The following is a 26,333-nucleotide window of genomic DNA, read 5'->3' on the forward strand; positions in this document are numbered from 1 at the left end:
CCAAAATTCATAAAATGTATCATTATTTTTCCTTTTACTGCTTAAGATCAATTTATCTTGTTTATGGCCAAAACAAAATCCCCGACAATTTCCATTGAAAAAACAATAAAAAACAAAAAGTCAAAAAACAAAGAAATACATAAGAAATGTATAAAACAATAGAATACATAATAAAATAAATGCGATTTTGAAATTTTTGAAAAATAAATTTGATCAGATGCCTATATCTAGAGTATGTGAAACAAAAATTAGCATTTTAGGGTCATTATTTTATTAATTAGAGCAACCTTATGATTTTACGCATAAATTAGCATAATTAATGAGCAATGAGATTTTTCGCAGAATTTGATATCATGTTTTGTAGATAATGCCATTGGTAACGTGCATGCCAATTTTCGTCGCGATCGCGCGATCGACGGCCGAGATCATAATGGAGGGCTGATTCAGCCTCCCCAGTCTTCTTAAGCGTCGAAATAGCCCAGTCTATTTAGGGTTAATGTTGGTATAATTTGTTCTGACTTACTTTCTTGTGTCAAAGCATAACAAAACTGTTGCTCTTTCAGGAACTATCGTTGCAGCGAATGTAGCATTGACAATGGGACTTGGAGCACCCTCTTCCATGAGCAGACCCCTTTACTGGATCCCTACAGTGAAGTGCCCCACCCTAGCTGCCTGCCCATTGTCATGTGACCAGGGATATGCCACCGATGAAGAGGGGTGTACGGTCTGTCGCTGTGTTGCAGATGGTAAAAACTGAAATTTGAGACATGAAACTTTTTTAGTATAATATTTTGATTGAAGAATGCCACTACCTGAGAGTATTGTCAAGGGCCTGTTTAATAAAAATTATTTTAACTTTGCTATGATTGTTGTAACCACATGTACCATGGAAACGTTGATTTTGATTGGCTGCTGAGTTCTCTTACTGTGGTAGTTACCATAAATGGCCAAGTTAACTTGTGAGACATTTATGAAACAGGCCCCTGATCAAGTTTCCTGCCCATTGGTAGACATTATAAATGCATGCAATGAAACAATATGCTCACCGTCAAAGCTACCATGTATGTCAGTATAATAATAATGGTCTTTATTAGGCATCAAAAAATTCTTGGCAGCCAATGGCTGTTATAAATGTTTGTACACGGTAAAAAGATTCACATATGAATTGACAGAACAGTATACAAAATATACAAAATATATATACATTATATTAAATATGATTAATCAATATATACAAGAAAGGGCGGACTCCATCCAATCTTGCAAGAATAACTAGTAAAAAAGGAAACATTTGATTGATGGTACGTTATGAGGTTGATTAAGCAGTTTGAAAACAATATTAAACTGACCGAAAAAAGAGAGACAAAGGAGAACAAAAGCGTATCCATGGGCACAGTTGAGTGGGATTGTTGGTAATCTAAGATTGCGTCGAGTCTTGTTGGCTTATGAACAACCTTTCGAAGTGAGCAGTTGACAAAAATATCATCTGTATTCAATTGGTTTAGGTCACCAAGAACAACCAGTCCAAAAGACGGATGTCTTGATCGCAGATCGTCAATTGACTGGATGATGTGATCGTCAGTACTGTGATCGTCAGTACACAGTACTTGTGGATTCAATAAACTATTTATAATTATCATCACATGAGGCTGACAGGCAATTTTGCTTTAATCACAGCTAAAATCGCCCCTTAAATTCCTCAAGTGGAATGCTACGGGTGACTTTGTCTAAAGTTACCCCAAGATCTCCAAAAAACAATACTCAAGAATATTTAGAAAATCCATATTCTACATATGGCAGAACATTGAATTTACCCTATAATTGCTTGTTGCACAAAAAAATGCTTGAATGAAAGAAAAGCCTCCCAAAATACACAATTAGCCCAATATGAAAATAAAAAACAGCCCCTCGAATATAAACATTTTTTCCTAGTCTGATTAGGTCATTACTATCCTTGCCCTGGGGATGTCTCCATGAGTTTGGGCTGTAAATTATTATCCTACAGCTGATCAGAATATTTTTTTGAAATATTTGTGTCAAATAAAACACACACAAAGTAAAGCTTGTGTATGATAGTTTGGATAAAAAATAGAAGTCATGTCTGATAATATTTTCTGCCCATTAGTAGACATTATAAATATAATATAAAATAGTCCAAGCTCTTTACTATGTCAGTTCTTTTGCATTCAATAAGCTATTCATCATCAAAATCTTTAAAACCCAGTTTATGATTTAAGCTTCAGATTTATACTTATAGGTTACATACAAGTATCAAAGCTGTTATATTTGTCCATTATGGATCTCTTACATGTGTTACATACAAATATAAAAACTGATATATTTGCCCATTAGGAATTTTTTAAATGAAGAAAGTTTCTATTTAGTAGCTTGCATGTAAAAATTCTGAACCCAAGTAGGTGACTTTATGATACCCACAATATAAAACAAAAAGCACTGACTGTAGTCCTAATTTAGAGAGAGTGTTGTTGCATGGTATTACTTAACATGTACACCCATAGAGATTGTATTATGAAAGAATGTTTACTTGATACAGTGTAAAAGCTATTAAAAGAAATTAAAAAAATCTGGTCTGTAGGTAAACAATATCTGTGCAGCCCCATGGTACAGGAATACTGACATGACTTTTGAATGAACTTCTAATGATATTGAGATAAACGATGTTACATACCTTTGCTCGTTGAATTCATTGAAAAGCCCCATTCCATTATGGCCAGCATGATCTATTGCAGCATTGCGCAATCCTCAAGAATAATTGACAGAAGGGGGCGCTATTTGCTTCAAAGCTTTATTGAGAGTTTAGTTGTGTAATTTTATTCTTTGGTTAAGTAGAACATTTGATTGTGACAGGCAAAGTAACCCACTTCTTATAGATGACATGAAGATGGTTTTTTTTTTCTTGAGAGCCAGTAGTGTAGATGCACAAGTATTCCTTCATCTTATTTATTAAAGGTCAAATCCACCCCAAGAAAAAAAAAATTAAACAGCTTGACGCTGAATGTTTTATCAAAATTGGATGTAAAATAAGAAAATTATGCCTATTTTTCACATAACAGTTATATGCACATTTCAGTGACATGCAAATAAAAGAGTCGATGAAGTCCCTCAGTCCTCACTATTTTGTTTGCTCTTTATTGTTTGAATTATACAATATTCCAATTTTTACAGATTTTACAATAAGGACAGACTTGACGGATCAATAAAATGTTAAAACGATGCTAATTCCACAAAGCTAAAGTTGTTAATTACTTATTAAGAAATGTATCTTCCAATTTTTTGTCCCAAAATTGAATTTATCCAAATTATATCTTGCAAGTAAATGTGTCTTTTTTTTATTTCTGTGTCATTGTACGTTCAGAATCACTATGCTTGCCACATTTCACGTCAAATGAGTGCCCAATAATGGATCTTTGTCCTTATGGCTTAGCAACTACTATCACCGGGTGTCCTATCTGTAAATGCAGGCAACCAAGTAAGTAAATTCATTATACTAGTAGTTGCACCCTCACAACATTTCACGGAGGTAAGGAACTTCTCTACACGCGCCAATAAATTCCTCTTGGCTTGCCAGCCCAATGCCTGCGAACAATAGAAGTGCCAGAACGCGACTGCACGGGCTCGTTATGTCACTCCGCGATGATCGCAGGGGTGCTCTATTGATATGCAAATTCAACCTCATTAACTTCGTGGCGTGCAAGCCCGTGCATGAAAAGTAATGAGGGCGTGCAAACGCGTTTGCACACCCCTTGTTTCCATGGCATATATTTAAAAAAGAGACATTACCATGCACACCTGAATAATAATGGACAATGCCTGAGTCATCTCTACTATACTTGTGAAGAGAACTTCCTCTATTGATTCTGATTTTGTTCAATGCCACAAAACTGCATCATAACGGATGGGTTGCTCTATAGAAACCAAAATCCGAAACCAGTGGTCAATGATAAATGATGACATTATCATGAAGCGAGAAGGACTCAAACCCATATCATAGCTTGGGAGTTATAACCTCTTATCTCAAAGTTTGATGATTTTGAGGGCAGCTGGAACCCCCACTAATTTAGAAATATGGCAGTGGTTGCAACCTTATAAAACAGCCTCATAATTTATGTAGAGGACTTTTTCTTGGCAATATAAAGCCCCCACTTAAGTCATAACCCTGAAGTCTATCTTTTTCTTAGCTTTCCTCAAATGTTGACATTTTGAGATATGTGAGATTTTAACATCCCAGTAGTGATATCTACACAGTACAAGGTAATTTACACTAGGCAATGCGATCAGTATCTATAAAGTAGGAAGTGTGACCATTTCCAGCAAGTAATTGATAATACCATGTTTTTTTTATTTCACAATTTGTTCAGCTCCTTGTCCTGCAGCTGTACCAATTTTCTGCCGTAATTCGTGCCCACATGGCTTTGCCTCCGACAGTTTTGGATGTCCTACGATTGCCTCATGTGATTGCATAAGACCAGGTGAGAAATACAGTGTTACCATCTACGAAATAAATCTTCTCTCAGGTTCAAGTGAAGATTGGTCAGCCTGGCTATGTCTTAATCGCCTATGGTCTGAACAGGACGTTGCAAAGTCCCTGTGCAGAAATGGCGCTACCACAGCGATGGAGACACTGCTTGCGAATGTGGAGAGGATCAGATGATGCAACACTTTTTGGTCTCCCTCCTCTTCCCAGAGCCATGCACTGCCAAAGATCTGGATACTTTAACACCAAACCCAGATCTTGTTCCCTCCACTAGACAGGTCTTGTGTAGTGAACCCATAAGGGCCATTTCAACATATATCCATCGCAGAGAGCGAAATTACGCAAACATGAACATAGTGGCGTTGAAGAAATGTTCATCCTTCAAGTTCTGGAAAAATGTTTTGGACTGGGAAAGGATTAGATCATTGTTGATCAACAGGGAGGGAGCAACCTTTTTGTTCCATCTTGGGCCTGTAACCCAAAGCTTTGCAATCACTCTATAAATTTTGTTTATGTTGATTGCATTGACTACAATGTACAATTGTGAAAATCAAGTGTATGGTTAATCGCTATACAGACTCTGTTTTCAAAGAAATATTGATACATGCCGTATTTATTCTATTATTTTTTTTTCAATTTACATCATTTATTATTTTTACAACTGACAATTATTGTGACAGGACCATGCTTTAAAAAAATAAAACTCTTTAGCTGTCCCCCATTACCAAACATGATGCATATGCCTTTGTGTATTCTGTAGGAATAATCATAGCATTATAAGATAATTCAGTGTTATGCATGGAATTGAAGTAGAATAAATAATATAGAAATGCAGTTCTTTGTTAAATACACTTGCATCTTTTTCCCTAACTGCCTTTGATATTATTTGATTCAGTGATGTCAAGAATTGTCAAAAGATCTTTTATCTCCATAATACGACATTGGTCTTTTGATTCTTTGTTTCTACAGAACTTGCCTTACTTCATGCAATAGAACATATTACGTCAAGTTTAGATAAAAGAGAGTTTATGTCAGGGATATATCTATCCATTTAAGTAAGGCATTTGACACTTTAAATCATAAAATCATTGTGCATAAACTAAATCACTATGGCGTGTGGGGAATACTGCATGACTGGTTCGTGAATTATTTTTCTAATCGAAAACAATTTACAAGGTTTAAAGGAATTGAATATGAAACGATTCTCGTTTCATGTGTTACTCCCATTGTTATTTCCTTTGTTTTTAATTAAACTGTAATTTATTTGCTGTATTTTTAACACTGTAATTTATTTGTCATGGATCCCCCAGCTTTTCAAGCCTCTGGCTTTCTTAGGGTGTTTGATCCTCATATTTTACAGTGTATATATCTACTCATGTGATTTTTGTCTCACCTGCATAGCAGAGTGAGACTATAGGCGCTGCTTTTTCGACGGCGGCGGTGACGGCGGCGGCGGCGTCAACACCAAATCTTAACCTGAGGTTAAGTTTTTGAAATGACAGCATAACTTAGAAAGTATATGGACCTAGTTCATGAAACTTGGCCATAAGGTTAATCAAGTATTACTGAACATCCTGCCTGAGTTTCATGTCACATGACCAAGGTCAAAGGTCATTTAGGGTCAATGAACTTAAACCATGTTGGGGGAATCAACATCAAAATCTTAACCTAAGGTTAAGTTTTTGAAATGTCATCATAAATGGACCTAGTTCATGAAACTTATACATAAGGTTAATCAAGTATCACTGAACATCCTGCATGAGTTTCACGTCACATGACCAAGGTCAAAGGTCATTTAGGGTCAATGAACTTTGGCCGCATTGGGGGTATCTGTTGAATTACCATCATAACTTTGAAAGTTTATGGATCTGATTCATGAAACTTGGACATAATAGTAATCAAGTATTACTAAACATCCTGTGCAAGTTTCAGGTCATATGATCAAGGTCAAAGGTCATTTAGGGTCAATGAACTTTGGCCAAATTTGAGTACATGTATTTGTTGAATTACAGCCATAACTTTGAAAGTGTGTTGGTCTAGTTCATAAAACTCGGACATAAGAGTAATCAAGTATCACTGAACATCCAGTGCACATTTTAGGTCACATGACCAAGGTCAAAGGTCAATGAACTTTGGCCATAATGGGGGTATCTGTTGAATTACCATCTTAACTTTGAAAGTTGATGGATCTGACTCTTGAAACTTGGACATATAATCAAGTATCACTGAACATCCTGTGCGAGTTTCAGGTCACATGATCAAGGTCAAAGATCATGTAAGGTCAAAGAACTTTGGCCACGTTGGGGGTATTTGTTGAATTGCCAATCATATCTCTATAAGTGTATTGGTCTAGTTCATAAAACGTGGAAATAAGAGTAACCAAGTATCACTGAACATCTTGTGCGAGTTATAGTAGTTTTCAAAATCAGCACTGCTGCTATATTGAATTGCGTGATTTAGGTGAGACGGCCAGAGGCATTCCACTTGTTACTTAATAAATAAATTGAATTGAATATCCACAGCAAATGACCCACTGTGTCATCCAGAAGTCGTACAGAACTGCAGACGACATTGTTTCCATGGTTATGCAACAGACGGCAATGGCTGTGAAATCTGCAGATGTCGTATGCCATGTAAGTTTTTATTTTTTTCACGTGCTATTATTGAATTTAAAAAATGTTACAAACAAGTCTAAAATATTATAAGACACCACAGCATATAGTAACCCAACTTCAGTAAACTTAAATTGATGGTCTGCTTCAAGTTCACTGACTAAATGTGTTTCAAAGTCAAAGTCATTTTCTGCAGCCCACTGAGTTATGTATAGGACAGATATAAAAGTTGATATATGTATATCATGCTTGATTGAAATGCATAATCTGGTTATGAGGATAAATGACTTACATGTTCCTTAGGGGACTATTTATGCATTAAATTAGTTTTCAATCCGAGTCACCAGGATTATGTGACCACCACTCTACCAATTCAAAATTCTAAAATTATTCGATTTTGCAATTTCAGTTACCATTGGGGCATTCTTCTCGATTGCTGCTCCTGTTTTCAATGTCTATTGGCAGGAGACCAGCCACCCTCACATGCCGTATTCCGAGACCTCTTTGGTTCCAACCACCCACTGCCCCTTGGTAGACAGCAGAACATGCCAGGAAGATTGCCCCAATGGTCTAGCTACAGACATGGCAGGCTGTCCAGTATGCAGATGCAAGACACCGACAGGTAGGTAGCATTTCTCGCAGAGCAAACTACTTCCTCAGTTTTTGTGCAGTGCTCATAATTAAAGTTGGCTTGGATGTGTTGACAAGTGAAACACACATTTTTTTCACTTATGATGATTGTTTCTCAAATCATCTTTTGTTCTTGATAGATCGTTGTCCAAGGGTGGACCCAGTGATCTGTCCCCAAGCTAACTCTTGTCCATTTGGGCTTGCTTCTGGACCAACAGGTTGTGATATCTGCATATGCAGAAATGAAGGTAAATTGTAATCTGCTTCTTAACCAGTCAACTACTGAATGATGTACTGCTATTTTTATTTATTTTATTTATTTATTTATTTCTGATATTTTGACAGGGTAGCCCATTCACCAATAAGTAGTGGTCTTCCATGGGGCCCTGAATAACAATAAACATATTTACAAAATGCATAACGTATGTACAGAATGTTACAGCATTAAGATTCACATTAGGATTTGAATGTAAAACGAAACATTAACAAACTTAGCAGCAAACAAAAACGCAGACGGGCACTCGTTTGACGTAAAATAAAATATCAATAAATCAAATTAACTAAGAAGGACATCTTGAAAATACTGATATTGGCTTTGTAATAGTAAATAGTAAAGTTTTATGAAGCACTTGATATGGATTAATCTAAGTTCTTTGTACAGGAACTACGTGGTTCTTGTTGGCTGGGAGGTAAATCCAGAGGCCCGTAACAATATCGTATAACATATTTCCACAATTGATTCCATTGACATTATGTACAATCAATCGCGAAAATCAAAGCGTATGATCAATTGCTAACCTTTCGTCTTATGGGACCCAGAAAAATATATTTGAAGCTGCATTTTATCAGCTGTTATTCTTTAAATTTACATTTTGAATATTTTTTTTATAGATTTTCTTTCAGTTCTATTTGTAACATTATTGAAAGTTAAAGTTGATAACCAATGTCTTTATAATTAGGTTTCTTTCATATTACTAATTTGAATAGTTTTGTGACTAAACTGGAAATATATATTTTTAAGGATGTGTAGATTTATATCTGCCCTCCGATACATATTTTGAATGATTTTAAAGACTGCATCAAAAGGTATACAGCAAAACCACAAAATATGTGTTCAATTTAACTGTGAACCCATCCAAAACATGCAGTAGTGCATGTTTTGGATGGGTTTTGAGTTTTGGTTAAGTAGGAGCATCATTAAAATATATAACTAGTTAAAACTAATGTTAGTCTAAATATTGGTCTGTAGTGAGTAAAGTATTCCTATGATAAATGCATATAAACATTGAAATGCAACAAAGTAGAAATTTTCAAATTATTTTTATTTCATACTCTTACATTTCAGTGATGCATTTGATTTGAGAGACAATATAATGAATTTGAATTTCTTTAAAGTGTAAGTGTGTTTCAGTTGGTTGTACTTTGTGTCAATGATATGTTATCATTGCTATGTCCATATGTTGCGATATCTTTGTGACTAGCAAAAGTTGTTGTTGTATACAGTAGTTTCCATGTTTGCCTTGAAAGCTGTCTCCTATATAGACCAGTATGAAAATGTTATCATCTATTTATATTTCCCTTAGACAGATCCCTACAGGAAGTTGGTGCATTCTGTTCTGAAGTGTATGCAGCAAGTATCAAGTAACATGATTTGTATTAATATGTATTTTTGGCAGAAACTGATAAGTTCTCATTATTTATATTTTTGTGTCAAAATAGTATCTTGCGAGCCCATCAACCATATAACCTGTTCAACTTCATGTCCTCATGGTCACATGTCAGATGAAAATGGGTGCCAGATTTGTCAACAGTGTTCAAAACATGGTAAGGGTCTTTCAAGCAATCTCTTTGAATATGTTGTATCAAGTTGACTGTTATGGTGTCATCCAGTAGACATGCCAAAGACAGAAGTTTGACTGCCTGGATAGGCTACTGCACAGGCTATTGGTTGTGGCAGCACTCTGGAGTAGTAGTAGTAGTTGTAGTATAGTAGTAGCAGTAGTAGTAGTAGGTAGTAAGTAGTAAGTAGTAAGTAGTAAGTAGTAAGTAGTAGTAGTAAGTAGTAGTAAGTAGTAGTAAGTAGTAGTAAGTAGTAGTAGTAAGTAGTAGTAAGTAGTAGTAAGTAGTAGTAAGTAGTAGTAAGTAGTAGTAAGTAGTAGTAAGTAGTAGTAAGTAGTAGTAAGTAGTAGTAAGTAGTAGTAAGTAGTAGTAGTAGTAGTAGTAAGTAGTAAGTAGTAAGTAGTAAGTAGTAAGTAGTAAGTAGTAAGTAGTAAGTAGTAAGTAGTAAGTAGTAAGTAGTAGTAGTAGTAGTAGTAGTAGTAGTAGTAGTAGTAGTAGTAGTAGTAGTAGTAGTAGTGGTGGAAAACTGATTATAGCCTGTTTTCCCCTAACTGGCAATTCAAGTTTTAACAGGAGAACTCTTCATCTTTGTTGCGATAAACCTCATCTAATACTTCTTTGTTGATCAATAATATTGAATTCATTATATTGCAATTTGCTGTTACAGCTGGAGATTGCCCAGCAGTGGTTGACTGTGACAAACACTGTTTGTATGGATATGCAACGAACGATGAAGGATGTCCAGTCTGCAGTTGTAAGCAACCAGGTATGTGAAGTTTTATTTTTCTTAATTTATTTATGTATTTTATTTTCATTTTATTTGATTTGATTTGATTTATATTTTATATTTTTTATTTTATTTATTTATTTATTTATTTATTTATTTATTATTATTATTTTTTTTTTTTTTGGGGGGGTGACACTTCCATATTGTGATTATTTTATCACAATATGTGCATTGCACATTATTCATTAAATCTTTTAATGTATTTTTCATCTATGAATATGTACATGATTGCCTGAATTTTATTTATATATTACAACATGTTTTTGTATGTCTGTGACAAAGCAATTCTCACAGTTAAATAATGTTCTTTCTACATTGTAAATGATAGGTGTGTACATAAAATGATTAAATTAGGCTTGTGAAAGTCCTAATAGTTTATACAATAACCCATTTCACCTGCCAGGATTTACGTTCATATGGCATCAAGTCTTAACTCTAAATAGACTGGGCTATTTTGACGCCTAAGAAGACGGGAGGGGGGGGGGGCTGATTCAGCCCCCCCTTATGATCTCGGCCGTCGACCGCGCGATCGCGACGAAAATTGGCACGCGCGTTACCCATGGCATTATCTACAAAACTATAATATCAAATTCTGCAAAAAATCTCATTGCTCATTAATTATGCTAATTTATGCGTAAAATCATAAGTTTGCTCTAATTAATAAAATAATGCCCCTAAAATGCTAATTTTTGTTTCAAATACTCTAGATAGGCATCTGATCAAATTCATTTAAAAAAAATTTCAACATCACATTTATTTTCTTATGTATTCTATTGTTTTCTAATTTCTTATGTATTTCTTTGTTTTTCGACTTTTTGTTTTTTATTGTTTTTTCAATGGAAATTGTCAGGGACTTTATTTTGACCATAAAAAAGATAAAATTAATTGATTTTAAGCAGTAAAAGGAAAAATAATGATACATTTATGAATTTTGGCTAAAAACACTATTTGCATTGGATTTGTACACAAATTCACATTTTTGAGTAATTTTGGGTCTGCATGCACTTACGAAATGTTGCGTAATTTCGGAACCCCGTACCCGGGCGTCACAATTTTGGTCTCAAAGATTGCGCGAGACTTGAAAGTAAAAAGTCAGCGAGCGACGCGGTCAAAAAATTTCAAGCGGCGGATTTATCGCGAAAAATGTTGAGGGGGATTCAGCCCCCCCCAGTCTTTTTAGGGTTAAGGCCATGGCTCAAAATAGGCCAGGGTCTTTTTCCTACTGCGGGAGTCTTTGTCCTTGATACAAACGTCAAGGGGGAGGGGGTGAACATTTATTACCCCTGTCTAGAAAACACAGTTTGTGTTTGAAAGTACTAAACTGTGATTGGCCAGAAAGAGTTTATCTTTACAAAACTTTAGTTCATTTCCAGACACTTACATGTATGTAAGATGGCCCTATAGTGTCATTGGCCGAAAGTGGTTCTTCTTTGTAACCCTTTGTTTCCATCTCTAGAAAAGAAACATCTTATGTAAGGAACTCCTATGATGTGATTGCTCCAAAGAAGTTCCTTTATGTATTTCTTTAAATGCGCCTCTCAATGCTTATGTAAGGTGGTCCTGTGAGATGATTGGTTCCAAGTAGTTTCTCTATGTAGCCCTTTATATCCATCCCAAGATAAGGAATAATATAACTTATATAAGTCAGTCCTGAGCCTTGATTGGCTAGAGTAGTTTATGTAATTTCGGACAAGGACAAACATAGGGTAGAGAATTCTCTACATATTCCTTTAATTATTTTTATGTAATGGTATGTTATGAATAGTGGAAGGAAAGTGAATTCTACTCAGAAGATAGTATAGCTACAAAAGAGAGGGAGAAGTATGTCTCAGATCTGGTATTTTATTGGGCTTGTGTTGAAATATATACGCATGTGTGTTGAAGGTTCATCATGAACCTGTAATGATATTAATTAGGGTAAATTTGATGGCAAAGTTGGGGTATTAGCTTTTTGGATATTTGGAGATATCTGGAGTTAGCTAACTCCAGATATCTCCAAATATCCAAAAAGCTAATACCCCAACACATCCAAGAGAAAGGAAGATTTTTACCTCAGAATCCCTCCAAATCTCAGAAGGTCAAATTTTACCTAGATCCACCTTTTTTCCTATTAGGGCCACCCTGGGCAGGGCATTGTTCGTTGTCTTGCAGGCAGGTACAGTGCATGGTCAAACGATACTTTTGACCAATCAGATTGTCATTTAATGATATTTCTTGGCTGCATTGTCCTGTATGTCCCATACCATAAGGAAATCAGAACCTTAGTCAATTCCACATACTTCACATGAACACATTCCAGTCTTCAGCCTTCTTTCTGTCTACTTTTGGCCTTTGCATTCTTCCATTTCAGTATTCTTCATGCTTTATACTGTACATCACATATGGGGCATAACATGTTCTAGCTTCTTTTTAAAATTTAGGCCCAGTGGGTAAAACTGATTGGTATCTCTAATACCTGATTCTCATTGTAGCGAGCCATTTTCCATTGAGGAGTACCTTGAAAAGCAAACTAATCGCTTCCTCTTTGACTACAAGATGCCCTGTTGTGTCATGTGATCTACATTGTCACCATGGATACCAATTGGATGCAAATGGATGTGGTGTGTGTGAATGCATTTTAGGTAAGTCATAGAAAATCTCTATATTCCATTGAAAATCCTATATAAATCTATATTTTTGTACATACTCTACAGAAAGCAGCCATTGCTGCTCTCACTTTTGTGTTAGTGTAAGCAGCGTAACCATGATTCATTTTATATTTTGCTGGAAATTGTCTGATACCGGGCTCCATCGTGTATAGAGTTGCAAAAGTTACCACAAATGGCCCTGCCCGGGTTTTTACATACATGTAGTACCATCGAATTTACACAAAAATATCAACGTGTATCACTATCATGTATATGAACAAATTGCAACGAGGTGTGCTTGAAGGGTTACCATGATGTCGCCAACAAAGTGGCGCAGAAGACGTGATTGTCAGACATTCCTTGTCTGTAAAATTTTTCAAATATAGTTATTCATGAGTTCTTTTTTGTATAAATTCACTGCTTTTCGAAGATATCCTCAAATAATTTCAACAAATGTGACTGAGATTGATGTAATGTAAAATACCAGTGAATGAAAAAAGTGCCATGTAGTGGACATTCAAATAAAACTGAATGAATGGTATTGAATGAATATATCTTTGGCATTATACATGTATGAATACTGTTGTACTTTTAATGTAAAGGGAATATGAAATGAAAACGAAATTGGATTTGAATTGAAAATGAAATTCATATTAACAGAATTGAATTGAATACTAATGCCCTAGCTATCATCTCTATTCAAATAGCACAACCCATGCAAAGAAGATTTTGAAAAGGTGCTGAAATGCTGACTGTTACCTCAGGAAAGAACTGTCTGTAAATAAGTATGTACTCGGATATTAGGAACTTATGACTTGGAGATGGGTCTTTTAAGGGAGATGTTAAACTCTTTGAAAGTGTTAGAGCATGAGAACTAAAGCTCTCTCATTTGAACTATTGTGGAGAACATAACACTTCCAGGGATGATTCAGATAGCATAAAGGTGTATATACTTTATAACCCCGTTGCCAGGGGGAATCAGGGGTTCGATTGAACCCCCTAAGATTTTCAAAAGCAAGTAAAAATTTGAGAAGAGAAGAGGTTAGAGAAAGGATCAAACCCTCTTATTTTGAAACCCCTTGCTACGGGCCTGCTTTATCAAAAGCACTTACAAAGATATTCTTTTGTCATTGAAATAAGATGGTGTCTCATATTCATGTATTTTATGGGCGGATTGGAGACAAATCCATGACAACTGGCTATGCATACCTTATATTTAATGTAAGTCAGTATAATGGTTCAAATTATTACATTTATGGAGGCGTAATAGCTCAGTCAGTGGAACAGGGAGTTCAGATCATGGAGACCCTGGATTGATTACCACTAGGTGCGCTAGTGCCCTTCTGCAAGGGATTTACCCTCATTATAGGGTCTCTCAGATTGGACTTTATCTGTAAATAGGCCAGGCTTTTTTGAAGCCAGGGAGGGGCTCCAAGGCCCCATCATGATCTAAGCTACTGACTGCATGATCATGTTGAAAATTAGCTTGCATATTGTCCATGGATGTAGGGTTCTTGGAAGATGGGTGGAACAAAACCCACTTTTACCAAGTTTATCGTTTTGTATACTACGAAGCTGCTTTTTCTGTATTAAAGTGTCAACATTTGTTTGTTCTTTATCAACACAAAATTGTATGAAATGCTATCCCTTCTGTTAACTTTTTGCAAGTTACTGTCCAGCTGCTAGTGAGCACTTCATATCCCCTATCCTTTGTACCAACAACTATGATGTGACTACCTCCCTGTTGATGCTGAATGTCTTGCACTGCTCTTCAAACCATTGCTGAATAATTATGACAAAGAAAATTTATCTCATGCTTGAGATGTGCCTGCAAGTCAAAAAGGATACATATGCTCAAAATAGATTTTAGCTAGACACCCGCTATGTAACCTTTCATTCCCTCGCAAAAAGTTAGCAGGGGTGATAAAATTTCACTGAAAAATGCTGTGAAAAAGCATGGTGAAACCAATAACTTACAAGAAACACCCCAATAACTGAAAATAAAAGTGCTTTCATAGTTTGCAAACCAAAAACTTAAAAAAGTTAAGTTTTGTACCCTTCATCTCCGAAGAACGATATACATGTAGCTCTGTGACCAGTGACAATGTCGATGCAAGCAAAGTGTCAAATTAATGTTGATGAGTTACTCATTAGTACATAAAGCTCATGAATATACCATGCAATCTCAATATAGCTGACTTTTGAACTTTGATTAAATTTTTAGGAAAAGTTTTGTACAATCTTGGTATCCTACAGAGTTCAAACAATACACACGTTTACTCCTTGCTTGTCTTTGGTAATCTGCCTGGAGGTGCTGCACTTATATCACCCTCAGGGTTTATTAGCATACATATATTTGGTTGACATTTAGTTAAAGAAAATACCTGACCATATAGGGCAAATTGCATGTTACACATAATATATATGTATACGATACTGTTATGGTGAACAGTATTGTCATTTATTTATAAAAACATTTAAAGGCACCAGCTCATAGATTATGTCACACACTTTTCACAAAGTTGTCAGAAAAGATCACCCCTGAAATTTGTTTCAAGAGTATTGACAGTAACAAAATCATTTGTTGCCCCCCCCCAAAAAAAAAAACAATCAAGGAAGAGAATTATACATGATTATACATGAACATTAAAAGAAGCACTTGGTAATAAAAGTCTTTAATAAGCTATGGTGCAGCATATTAAACAGTTTAGAATTTACACTATTATTTTTTCTTTAAATCTTAATAGTAGGCGATTGACAAAATAAAGCAGCTTTAATTGTCATCAGTCATGATTAATATGCCATGGACATACAATACAATAGAGCCAAATTGCAAAATGCTATAAGATATGCAATAATATGCAGTGAATTTAACAAAAAGTTAAACATCTAGTGTGCTAAATGTGGAATGGAATATAGTTACACAGAGACTGTAGAAATTTTTTTCTAATAAATTTAGAACAAATATATTCTCCAAATGTATAACCAATTGCTAACCTATTACCCATAATGGTCACAAAAAAATGTATAAATGATACCAAGTCAGAACAGAATGAAAGGCCATTGGGGCCAGATTAACAGACACAAAAAACAAGGCAATTTACATGTAGCACGATGAATGTCCATTGAAAAGTATATGTACATGATGAGAACATTGTATGTCACATAAAAAGGCACTCTAAATTGGAAGCTTTCATATAAATTTATTTTTGGATTTATAATTTTCTATAGATCTACATATATAGAGTATGATGTATCCTAAATATGGTACTGGCCCATGTATATTCTTTGGCAAGGAATATGCTAATAGGAAACACTGGCATATGGTGGGGGGGGGGAGGGATGATTGGTTGGGTCAGTGGGAAGTTTATTCAACATGATGGATGGAAATTGTATGTATTAAACTTCTTAACGTATTTTAGTTTAACAAACTGAAATGCATGTGAATTATACACAGTGAAGATGTACTATTCATCATGATCCTATGATACAATTGAATTTAAATACCAAAATTGCATTCATACTCTTTGCATATTGCCAGGATCAAGGGAGTTCATGTTTGTAAAAAAAAAAAAAAGTAAGGAAGGGGATCAAAGTTAAAGGATTTATTTGGAGTAGGAAACAATAGAGAGGGAAGGTTGATCCTGGCAAGAACATGAGGAAATTGCAGGTTCAAATACATTACTAAACATTAAAAAAAAACAGTTCTAGTTCATTACTGCAAATATAAAAGAATAAGAATGGGCAAGTTACAGTCCTAATACAAGATGCCTTTGTTTATCAGTTGAATTCAAATGATGATGCCAGGAATGCCACTGATGAAAAATTGGTGGTTACTTCAAAATCTTGGTCAGAAGAAGCATTGGCATTCTATTGCATCAGGATCACTTTTAAACTTCTGTCAGGGGAAGAGAAAGAATGATCATTTGTAGTTGAAGACTTTGATTAGCAAGTCATTGAGTACTAACCAACGAATGTAGAGGGCAGCAACACTTTGCAGTATTGCTTTTAGGAAGGTCCACTCCGCTCAGATTTTGTGACCACTCTAAGCTCCGCCCCTCACTCCGAGAACCATTGGGGTAGATTGCAGAGTTAATTTTTTTCGTTTGTTCAATTTCAATATTTTTCATGGATAATGAGAACTTCAATAAAGAACGTTAAATATTATTTCAATAATTTTAATGTATTTTGCTAAAAATGTAAGACAAAAGGTTATCATGATATTTGTAGTTTGCATATCAATAAAAATGCATAGTCTGATGACGGTGTATTTACCGTTCTTCTGCTTAATTTCGCTGCCCCTACCAAAACTACACCAGCCAACACCAGAGCCAAGACCTTGATCTTCTGTCCTGACAGCGCCGAAACTTTCCCGCTCACATATGGGTATGTGCGCGTATACTGCGCGAACAACAGTGCTGGCCGCATACTCAACGCGAATCGACCAAGCTTGATATGGACTCGCCCATGGACTTGGTCTGTCACTATTATGGCACTAAGGCAGTTGAGCAACGATAAATATTCAAGGTTAGAATCTTAATTTTCGCTTATAGTATAGATTGGAGCATAAAAATATGTATACAGTATGTAATATCCACAAATCTGACCCAGCTTTTTGCAATCCATCAGGCAGAGATCGAATACGGCCACATACACGAGCACAGCCAAGCCCTAACGTTAGACCTAGACCTTGTCCATCGTTAGACCTAACATTAGACCGAAATTATCCGGTTTAGTATCGAGCCATGTATATTCTGATGGGTATCGACTTATGAACTATCAAGGGGCGAAGGTCTATGTCACTGGTAGTATTTTCATGCTATAATTTTACACCAATTTATGAAAGCATGCATGCAGAATTTCAGATACCACCATCTGGTAAACCGGCCAAACCTAACGGGACGCCAGCCGCGCCGGGCATGCATGCTCAGTCAAACCACCATGGCGCTGGATTGTGTAAGTGCATTGATGTGGTGCAGCGAAATTTAGATGAAAAATGTATCAACCTCACATATCTTTGTTTTGATGATTGATATGCAACGTCATAAAATCATAGTCATCACCACTTAATATTTTAGAAAAAATACTAATATAAATGTTTCATATTTTTATACATGACATTTGATGTAAAAACTTTTATAACAAAAATGTTGAAAATGAGGAAATGAAAAAAAATCAACTCTACAATCTACTATAATGGTTCTCTGAGTGAGGGGCGGAGCTTAAAAGCGGTCACAAAATGAGCTTTGCAAAATCGGGGTGAAATTAGGAGATTGGTTTATTTAATGACAGAATTCATCCTACTTACTGAAAATTAAAAAAGATTAAGACAATTTCATTTGAAAATTATTTTTAAAATAAGTTACATTATTATTCAATTGTTGGGATATTTTTGTTTTTCTATTATTTGAATCTAGTGTTGTCAGAATCTTTTAGTTTATCTTTATTTTGCTAGAAATCCCTGAGTGTATTGTGTCGGTTTGTGGTTTCGTTGGCATGCCTACCAAATTGTGCGCGTTCTTCAATTGTTTGTGCGTATCGAGTGGACCTTCCTTATAGCAACACTGATGTGTGTTGCTGCCCTCTACGTTCGTTGGTACTAACATAGGAGTGATAGATTAATTATTGTGATGGGATAATAGTTACATAAAAATCTGTATTCATTAATTTTTCTTTGCATTTCAAATTCCACATTTATTAGCCACTCTGATATAAAGGTAAAGCTTGATTTTTATTATTACAATTGTTAAAATTAATTGTACAAATGTGCAAAATTGTAACATTAGCATGCCAAGGCTTCAAGAAGGTTGAATCTATATAAAGTTATGGAGCTATAAAACTTAAGCTCTGGAATACTAATTATTTTTTTGTATCTTCTGTGCAAAATTTGTGTTCTTTGACTAGGTCAATATACACAATATTAATAGGATTCTTCTTATTATTAAAATTAGTTGTACCGCTCTTCCCCCCCCCCTTTTATTTTTTTTGGGGTATTGTGCCACTTTGAAAACAGTGATTGCAAAATAACAATTTACCTTGCCTTGTAGAGACAGGTTGGTAGGGATGGTTCAGTTGCGGAGCGATAGCTTGTTGTGCTCCCTGTTGGTTCCCATCCTGATTAGGTGCTTGGGAATACATGTAGGTCCCTGATAAAATGAATTTATGAAAATATTTCAATTAGTAGAAAATGAATTGTAAAATATGTAGATTAGGTGCCTGTTTCATAAAACAATATAATGCTTCATTCTGTTTGGCTGTTTGTAAATTTGGTTACACTTTGTAATTCCGAAGGTTCTTTATTTTGAAGTTTCGTAATTATGAAACAGGCAAATTGCCTATACCTCGATGTTCGTCAATCCGAAGACTAAAAAGGGTTCGTTAATCCAAACATTTATGGCGTTACTTCGAAGCTTCATTATCCGAAGGTTCATTAATCTGAAAAAAAATATGGTTCATTATTCTGAAGGTTCGTTCGTCCGAAAACGAAATAAGGTTCGTTGTTCCGAAGGTTTGTTAATCTGAAAATGAAATGAGGTTTGTTATTCTGAAGGTTCGATAATCCAAAAAGTGAAATATCAATGGCGAAGCCGGGAAATCCGGAAGGGCAAGCTTGGTGGGGGGGGGGGTAGAAACACTTTCTCATTTTCAATTGTTATGAGGATGGGCAGGCAGGGGCGCAGCCAAATGTAATTTCCCTGGAGGGGCAAATCCAGAAATTAAGGGGTACCTATTATGTCAAAATGGGCCTTTTGGTGATTTTTTCACCATGGGATTATCATCTGTGTGATGTCGTTGTGTGTTTTGTATTAAGTTGAGCAAGCCTTTAAAGTATTCTCTTCTTATTATGTATTTAGGCTTTATTACGTGGCATTACGAAAATACCCCATTTGAGGCGTCACCGCAGTTCGGATCGCAAACTGTGGTTTTAGACCCCATTTTTCATATGAAACTCTCATTTTTCATTTGAACATTTCCAAGCCCCGATAAACCCATCTTGGCCAGGTAATCCCTGTTGTCTCAATTTCACCTCCACAGGCCAGTAAAGCCAAGGACGAAATGATAAACAACAGCTGTGCTATTACGTAAGACTTCTCTGCCTGTAGAAGGACCTTCGGAATGAAATTATTGTATTCGATATTTAATCACGTTTCCAAAGGCATATTGTATTCAGACATCCAATATTAGTCCTTTTTCAATTTCGAACGAAGAAAATCAACCTCGAAATAAGGAAAATAAGCGAATAAAAATTACGGTATGCTTTGCATGCAGGGACCGCCCTCAGCGCTGCGATGCATCCCATAGTTTCTGTCCGTCCAGCAAGAAAATATGGGATGCATGCTGTTCACTCGCGCATTGATACAGTCCTAACGTTCGAAAAAAAAAACAGCCACACAGAAAGAAAGAAGGAAAGAAAGAAAGAAAGAAAGAAAGGAAGGAAGGAAGGAAGAAAGGAAGGAAGGAAGGAAGGAAGGAAGGAAGGAAGGAAGGAAGGAAGGAAGGAAGGAAGGAAGGAAGGAAGGAAGGAAGGAAGGAAGGAGGGAAAGAAGAAAGAAGAAAAAAGGTTGCACTTCACCGCGTGTATACACGAAACTCCATAGCAGGCTCTTAGACACGTTGCAATCCATCGTGTGTGGCCCCCTGCTGTGACTGTATGTGCTGGGCTGTTGTGTTATCTTCGGACCGAGGTCAAGAAACAGGTGTTTTGATACTTAAATTGCAGTTCGGGCTTATAGTACTTGGAGAAGAGAATTGGTGAAAAAGAAATTGGGGTATAGTGTTCTCAAATGGAGGTTTTTCGTCATGGATTGGAAATTTTTCAAAATCTGAAGTTCTAAAATTCGATTTTGGTCAATTATGGGTCTAATTAAGCCATATTGTAAAAAAGGGCATCCCGTGCAAGGTGTTGCAAGCGCTAATCTTCACCTCAAACCTTTGGACATTTCAATTAGAGATGAAAATTGAACATTCTGAGCAGTTCTCATAATTATAAAAAAGATGTGTATCTAACCAAAGAATTAACGTGAGCACGAAGCGCGAGCTGAAATCATAACTGGCGAAGCTGTTAAAAATGACACCCCCTCCGCAAAAAAACGTGTTTGATCCAAGCGCCAATTCTTGATGCAATACATGCTTTGACCACAACATACAGATGTATAATCCTTTACTGAAACTATTAGTGCACAAATATCCTGTTATTGTATCCCCGAACAGAGGTCAGATAATATTATAGATTTCGCCACCGCCGCGTCCGCCACCGCCGCGTCCGCCACCGCAGAGATTTCCTTGTGAGCGCTCTATCAGCTGCATTTCTTCTCCGATCATCTTCAAATTTGGCATGAAGGTCCAGTATGGTATGGCGAAGCCGCCTATGGATTTTGGTGTGGGCGGAGACATCGTTGCACTATGGCAACAAGAGTTTTTGTGGAAATAGCAGAGATGTCCTTGTGAGCGCTCTAACAGCTGCATTTCTTCTCTGATCATCTTTGAATGTGGCATGAAGGTCCATTATGGTAAAGCAAAGCCGCCTAGTGATTTTGGTGTGGGTGGAGACATTGTTGCCGTGATAACAAGAGTTTTTGTCTCGCCCACCAGACGAGGATCCAAACATCGTCAGTCATTAAAGTTTACATGTATGCAAGACTCTCTTATGACACCTAACTCCGCAACCTTAAATCACTTTTCAACCAAACTTGGATGGTAGATGGACTTGGGGGACCTGCATATTATGCTGCAGTCGGAGGTCACATGGTAAGGTCATAGGTCATTTTCAGGTCAACGTTAAAGTTTACGTGCAAGACTCTTAATTATGACACCTAACTCCGCAACCGTAAGTCACTTTTCAACCATACTTGGATGGTAGATGGACTTCGGGGACCTGCATGTTATGCTGCAGTTGGAGGTCACATGTTAAGATCAAAGGTCATTTTCAGGGGCAGTTTATAATCACTCACGTCGCGTGCGGGTTCGTAATTACTCGCGTTTTGAATTTTTGGCGATTTTTTTTAATTTCGGTGCGATTTTTTTTTTAACGGTGTCTTCAATGGGACAGACATGCAGGGAAAATAAAATGAAATTGAAATTCGAGTTTCGTTTTAAGCTGGCAATTAAGTGCCTTAAAATAAAATGTACTCGACTACTGTTTTAACATTAACAAACAAGCAAATCAGCCATGTGGCTCAACTAACTTAGAATAGATCCGGACTTCTACTGTGTCTTATACGAGGACTCCGAGTCGGAACTTGCCATATCTGCCACATCGATATTACATCGTATCATTCCCATATGCGGACATGCCTGCATGCAATGGCCCCAAGGCGGCCGGACCCGGCCGCGGTCGGACACGACGTGCATCGGTAGCATGGAGCAAGCTAACGTGAGTCGAGCTGAGTTAGATCCCACGTTATATATGAGGCGCCGATTGTACCAATATTATATAGAACAATTATTTGTTATATAATCATTATTCATTAAATAATAACTATTATTTATATATAATTTACATTCTATTTGTAAATAATTACTATTATATAAAATAACATTTCTAATTATTTATATATAATTCCAAGTAATACTTCATTACTTGTAAATAATAATAGTTCGACATTCCATTATTTATAAATAATGATTATTTGTTTTTCATTATCTATAAATAATAATTTTTGTGTTTCATTATTTATAAATAATGACACTGCATACTTCATTATTTATGAATAATTGCAATTCGTTTTTTTATTATTTATAAATAAGTTTGTTGAGTTTTCTATTATTTGTAAATGATAATTATCTATTAACAATGCCAGTGCACATTTCTTTATTTATAAATAATTTGTTGAGTTTCCCATTATTTATAAATAATGAAAATTCATTGTGTTTCATTATTTATAAATAACATTTTTGTTTGAATATCCCATTATTTATAAATAATCATTATTTATAAATAATAGAATGTCGAACTATTATTATTTACAAATAATGAAGTATTACTTGGAATTATATATAAATAATTGGAAATGTTATTTTATATAATAGTAATTATTTAAAAATAGAATGTAAATTATAGTTTATAAATAATAGTTATTATGATTATGTAACAAATAATTGTTCTATATAATATTGGTACAATCGGCGCCTCATATGTAACGTGGGATCTAACTCAGCTCGACTCACGTTAGCTTGCTCCATGCTACCGATGCACGTCATGTCCGACCGCGGCCGGGTCCGGCCGCCTTGGGGCCATATTGCATGCAGGCATGTCCGCATATGGGAATGATACGATGTAATACCGATGTGGCAGATATGGCAAGTTCCGACTCGGAGTCCTCGTATAAGACACAGTAGAAGTCCGGATCTATTCTAAGTTAGTCGAGCCACATGGCTGATTTGCTTGTTTGTTAAAGAGAAATTCCAGTAGTTGCAGTAAACACTGATTTCATGAGAAAGTCTGTAAAACCAGGCTTAATTGTCAGTATATCATCGAGGATCTAGATCTGGTACAGTTACATAAACTGAACTTTGTGAAATCTTGAAATCTACGCTGAAAAATGTTCAGACTGAACTTCCCCAACACAGATAAGCGCATGTGGGACAGTGTATAATTATTGCTTTGAGCGTCGGGCCCGACGCTCTACCCGAATCCTGTGCTAATTATTTGCAGATTTCTCAGCAATTACACAATTTCTTCCAGAATCCTTTGGCACATGCGTTTTATTTATACAAACAGACACTTTGGTGGTCATTTCATTGGATTCTGTACGAACTCATTTTGATATCGTTACCAAAACTAGAATTTACCTTTAATGTTATGTTAAAACAGTAGTCGAGTACATCTTATTTAAGGCACTTGCCGGCTTAAAACGAAACTCGAATTTCAATTTCATTTTATTTTCCCAGCGTGTTTGTCCCATTGAAAACACCGTTAGAAAAAAGATCGCACCGAAATGAAAAAAAAATCGAAAAAAATCAAAAACGCGAGTGATTACGAACGCGAGTGAATATAATAAGCCTTTTCAGGTCAACATTAAAGTTTACATGCAAGACTGTCTTAATAATGACACCTAACTCCGCAACCGTAAGTCACTTTTCAACCATACTTGGATGGTAGATGGACTTGGGGGACCTGCATGTTATGCTGCAGTCAGAGGTCACATGGTAAGGTCAAAGGTGATTTTCAGGTCAATGTGAAAGTTTACATGCAAGACTCTCTTATGACACCTAACTCTGTAACCGTAAGTGACTTTTCAACCAAACTTGGATGGTAGATGCATGGGCTTGGGGGACCTGCATGCTAGGGTCATTGTCGCCATGATAATTGTATTTATTTGTCAAATTTCTGTGTGAGCTCTGTATATCGCAATGACGGATGACGCAGTGGGTTCGGGGGATACATGTGCTCGGCTGCGCGACCTGCCGAGCATCTCTAGTTTTTTATTTACAACACCATTTTCGTTACCATTTTGGGGGTATTTGTGGAATTGTCATCTTAACTTTGAAAAGTTATGGTTCTAGTTCATGGAACATAGACATGAGATTAATTAAGTATCCCTCAACATCTTGTGCAAGTTTCAGGTCACATGATCAAGGTCAAAGGTCATTTAGGGTCAACGAACTTTGATAATGTTGGGGGTATTTATGGAATTGTCATCATAACTTTAAAAGTCTATGGATCTAGTTCATGAAACTTTGACATAAGAGTAACCATGTATCCCTGAATATCCTGTGCGCCTTTCAGGTCACATGACCAAGATCAAAGGTCATTTAAGGTCAATGAACTATGGCTGTGTTGGGGGTATTTGTTGAATTGGCATCATAACTTAGAAAGTTTATGGATCTACACATGTAGTTCATGAAACATAGATAAGGGTAATAAAGTATGTTTTGCACATGTCTTAGGTCACATGATCATTGTCAAAGGTCATGTGGGGTCTATGGACATAGTATATTATATGAGTGTTTTATTTTGTGAATATTCATTCAATAGCTGTTTTCAAAGTCAGCACTGCTGCTATATCGAATCGCGTGATGCGGGTGAGACTGCCAGAGGCGTTCCACTTGTTTTTGTCTTTGACACATACTCCATGCATACATGTTCTGCACGTTCCAAGCCTACCTGCAAAAAACACCCCTTTTTTTTCTTGCTGATGCTGTCCACTGTCCAATGGCACTGATCCCCAGGACTGCAATCTAAATTTGATTTAGCCTAAATATAAGACATTGTCTAGTGAATCCCTACACCTTGGTAATTGATGACTTAAATACAGAGGTCAACTTACCTGCAATTTGGAGAAATTGTACGGTTTTGCAGCATAACTTCATACATGTATGCCTGTAGCACCAGCACAGAATGAAAAAAAACACATTCAGGATGGATGAAGCTATAAACAGGTTCTTGTACTTGTCCTTATTTGGTGGTGATGAGGTTTGGTCTGGGGAATGCTCTTTGTTGGTAGTAGCTTCGTCAGAATCGTCAGGCTCTTGGTTATCCTTGCCCATATCAGAGACTGTCAGTGGTAATGAGGTTGGGTCTGGGGAATCCTCTTCATTAGTAATAGCTTCGTGAGTTGCTTCAGAAGAATCCTCGCCCACAGCAAAAAGTTTAAGTGGATACATAAAATTCTCACTTTCTGCACTTATTACTATTTCAGATCGAAACTCATCAGGCAACTTCACATTCTGTACTGTGTATTCCATGATAAGTAGGGTTAAGTTCTTTGTGGACTTTGTAAAATTCATGTTCAAAGACCATCTTTCCGCTTCCTCTCTTGTAAAATAGTCTTCAGTTATATCGGACCCAACAGAAATGCTGTGCGAGCCAGACATCATAGTGTAGTTTTGCAAAGGCAGACGCTTTGCCATGTCTTTAGGTAATAGTATCTCAATTAGATTTGTGGCACTAGATTTCTCCCCAACGTGCAGAGTACTAAACCCATGCTTTATGCATGGAAACTTTGTTGAGTGCTGCCCACAAATAGGCATCAATCCCATGACACCGGAAAAAAGGCTCACAAAAAATATTATAGTTAAAAAATGCATCTTTTATATATGTCAGTATAAAAGCTAACCGCTGGGAGAAATTGATGAATCACGGGTAGGCAGAATCCACTGTTGCCAGTGGGATACTGTGTTTGCTCATGACTTTGATATTTTTTTCCAGATTTGATTGTATTGATAATATTTTGAAAAATCCCATATATCATTTCATTGTATTTATTTTCCATTCATCACCCCTATACATTTTCTAAAGAGTTTTTGCAGGAGGTAAATATATTTCGCACTTGGACGATCCAACCGTGAAGCAACCGCCAGCTAGCATGTGTATGGTATCTTTCATGTTTCTGAAAGAGTAG

The 26,333-nt window shown here is 36.2% G+C and overlaps 1 protein-coding gene and 1 long non-coding RNA gene across 2 annotated transcripts; one reads left to right on the forward strand and one right to left on the reverse strand.

The window, feature by feature from the left end:
* Positions 1–563: 563 nt before the first annotated feature.
* LOC129282122 (cysteine-rich motor neuron 1 protein-like) lies at positions 564–16,553 on the forward strand. Its single transcript, XM_064113282.1, has 9 exons — positions 564–746; positions 3,377–3,490; positions 4,380–4,490; positions 7,018–7,128; positions 7,517–7,729; positions 7,878–7,985; positions 9,457–9,561; positions 10,244–10,342; positions 12,835–16,553. The coding sequence occupies exons 1-9, from the start codon at positions 596–598 to the stop codon at positions 12,993–12,995; spliced, it is 1,173 nt and encodes a 390-aa protein (XP_063969352.1). The 5' UTR covers positions 564–595; the 3' UTR covers positions 12,996–16,553.
* LOC135157497 (uncharacterized) lies at positions 15,278–26,078 on the reverse strand. The gene is made up of 3 exons (XR_010296493.1): positions 25,260–26,078; positions 19,026–19,136; positions 15,278–16,888 (listed from the first exon to the last, which is right to left on the reverse strand). It is a non-coding gene; the product is annotated as an uncharacterized LOC135157497 (long non-coding RNA).
* Between the last annotated feature and the right edge of the window lie 255 nt (positions 26,079–26,333).

This window comes from Lytechinus pictus, chromosome 18, assembly GCF_037042905.1.
Source record: "Lytechinus pictus isolate F3 Inbred chromosome 18, Lp3.0, whole genome shotgun sequence".
Lineage (NCBI taxonomy): Eukaryota > Metazoa > Echinodermata > Echinoidea > Temnopleuroida > Toxopneustidae > Lytechinus > Lytechinus pictus.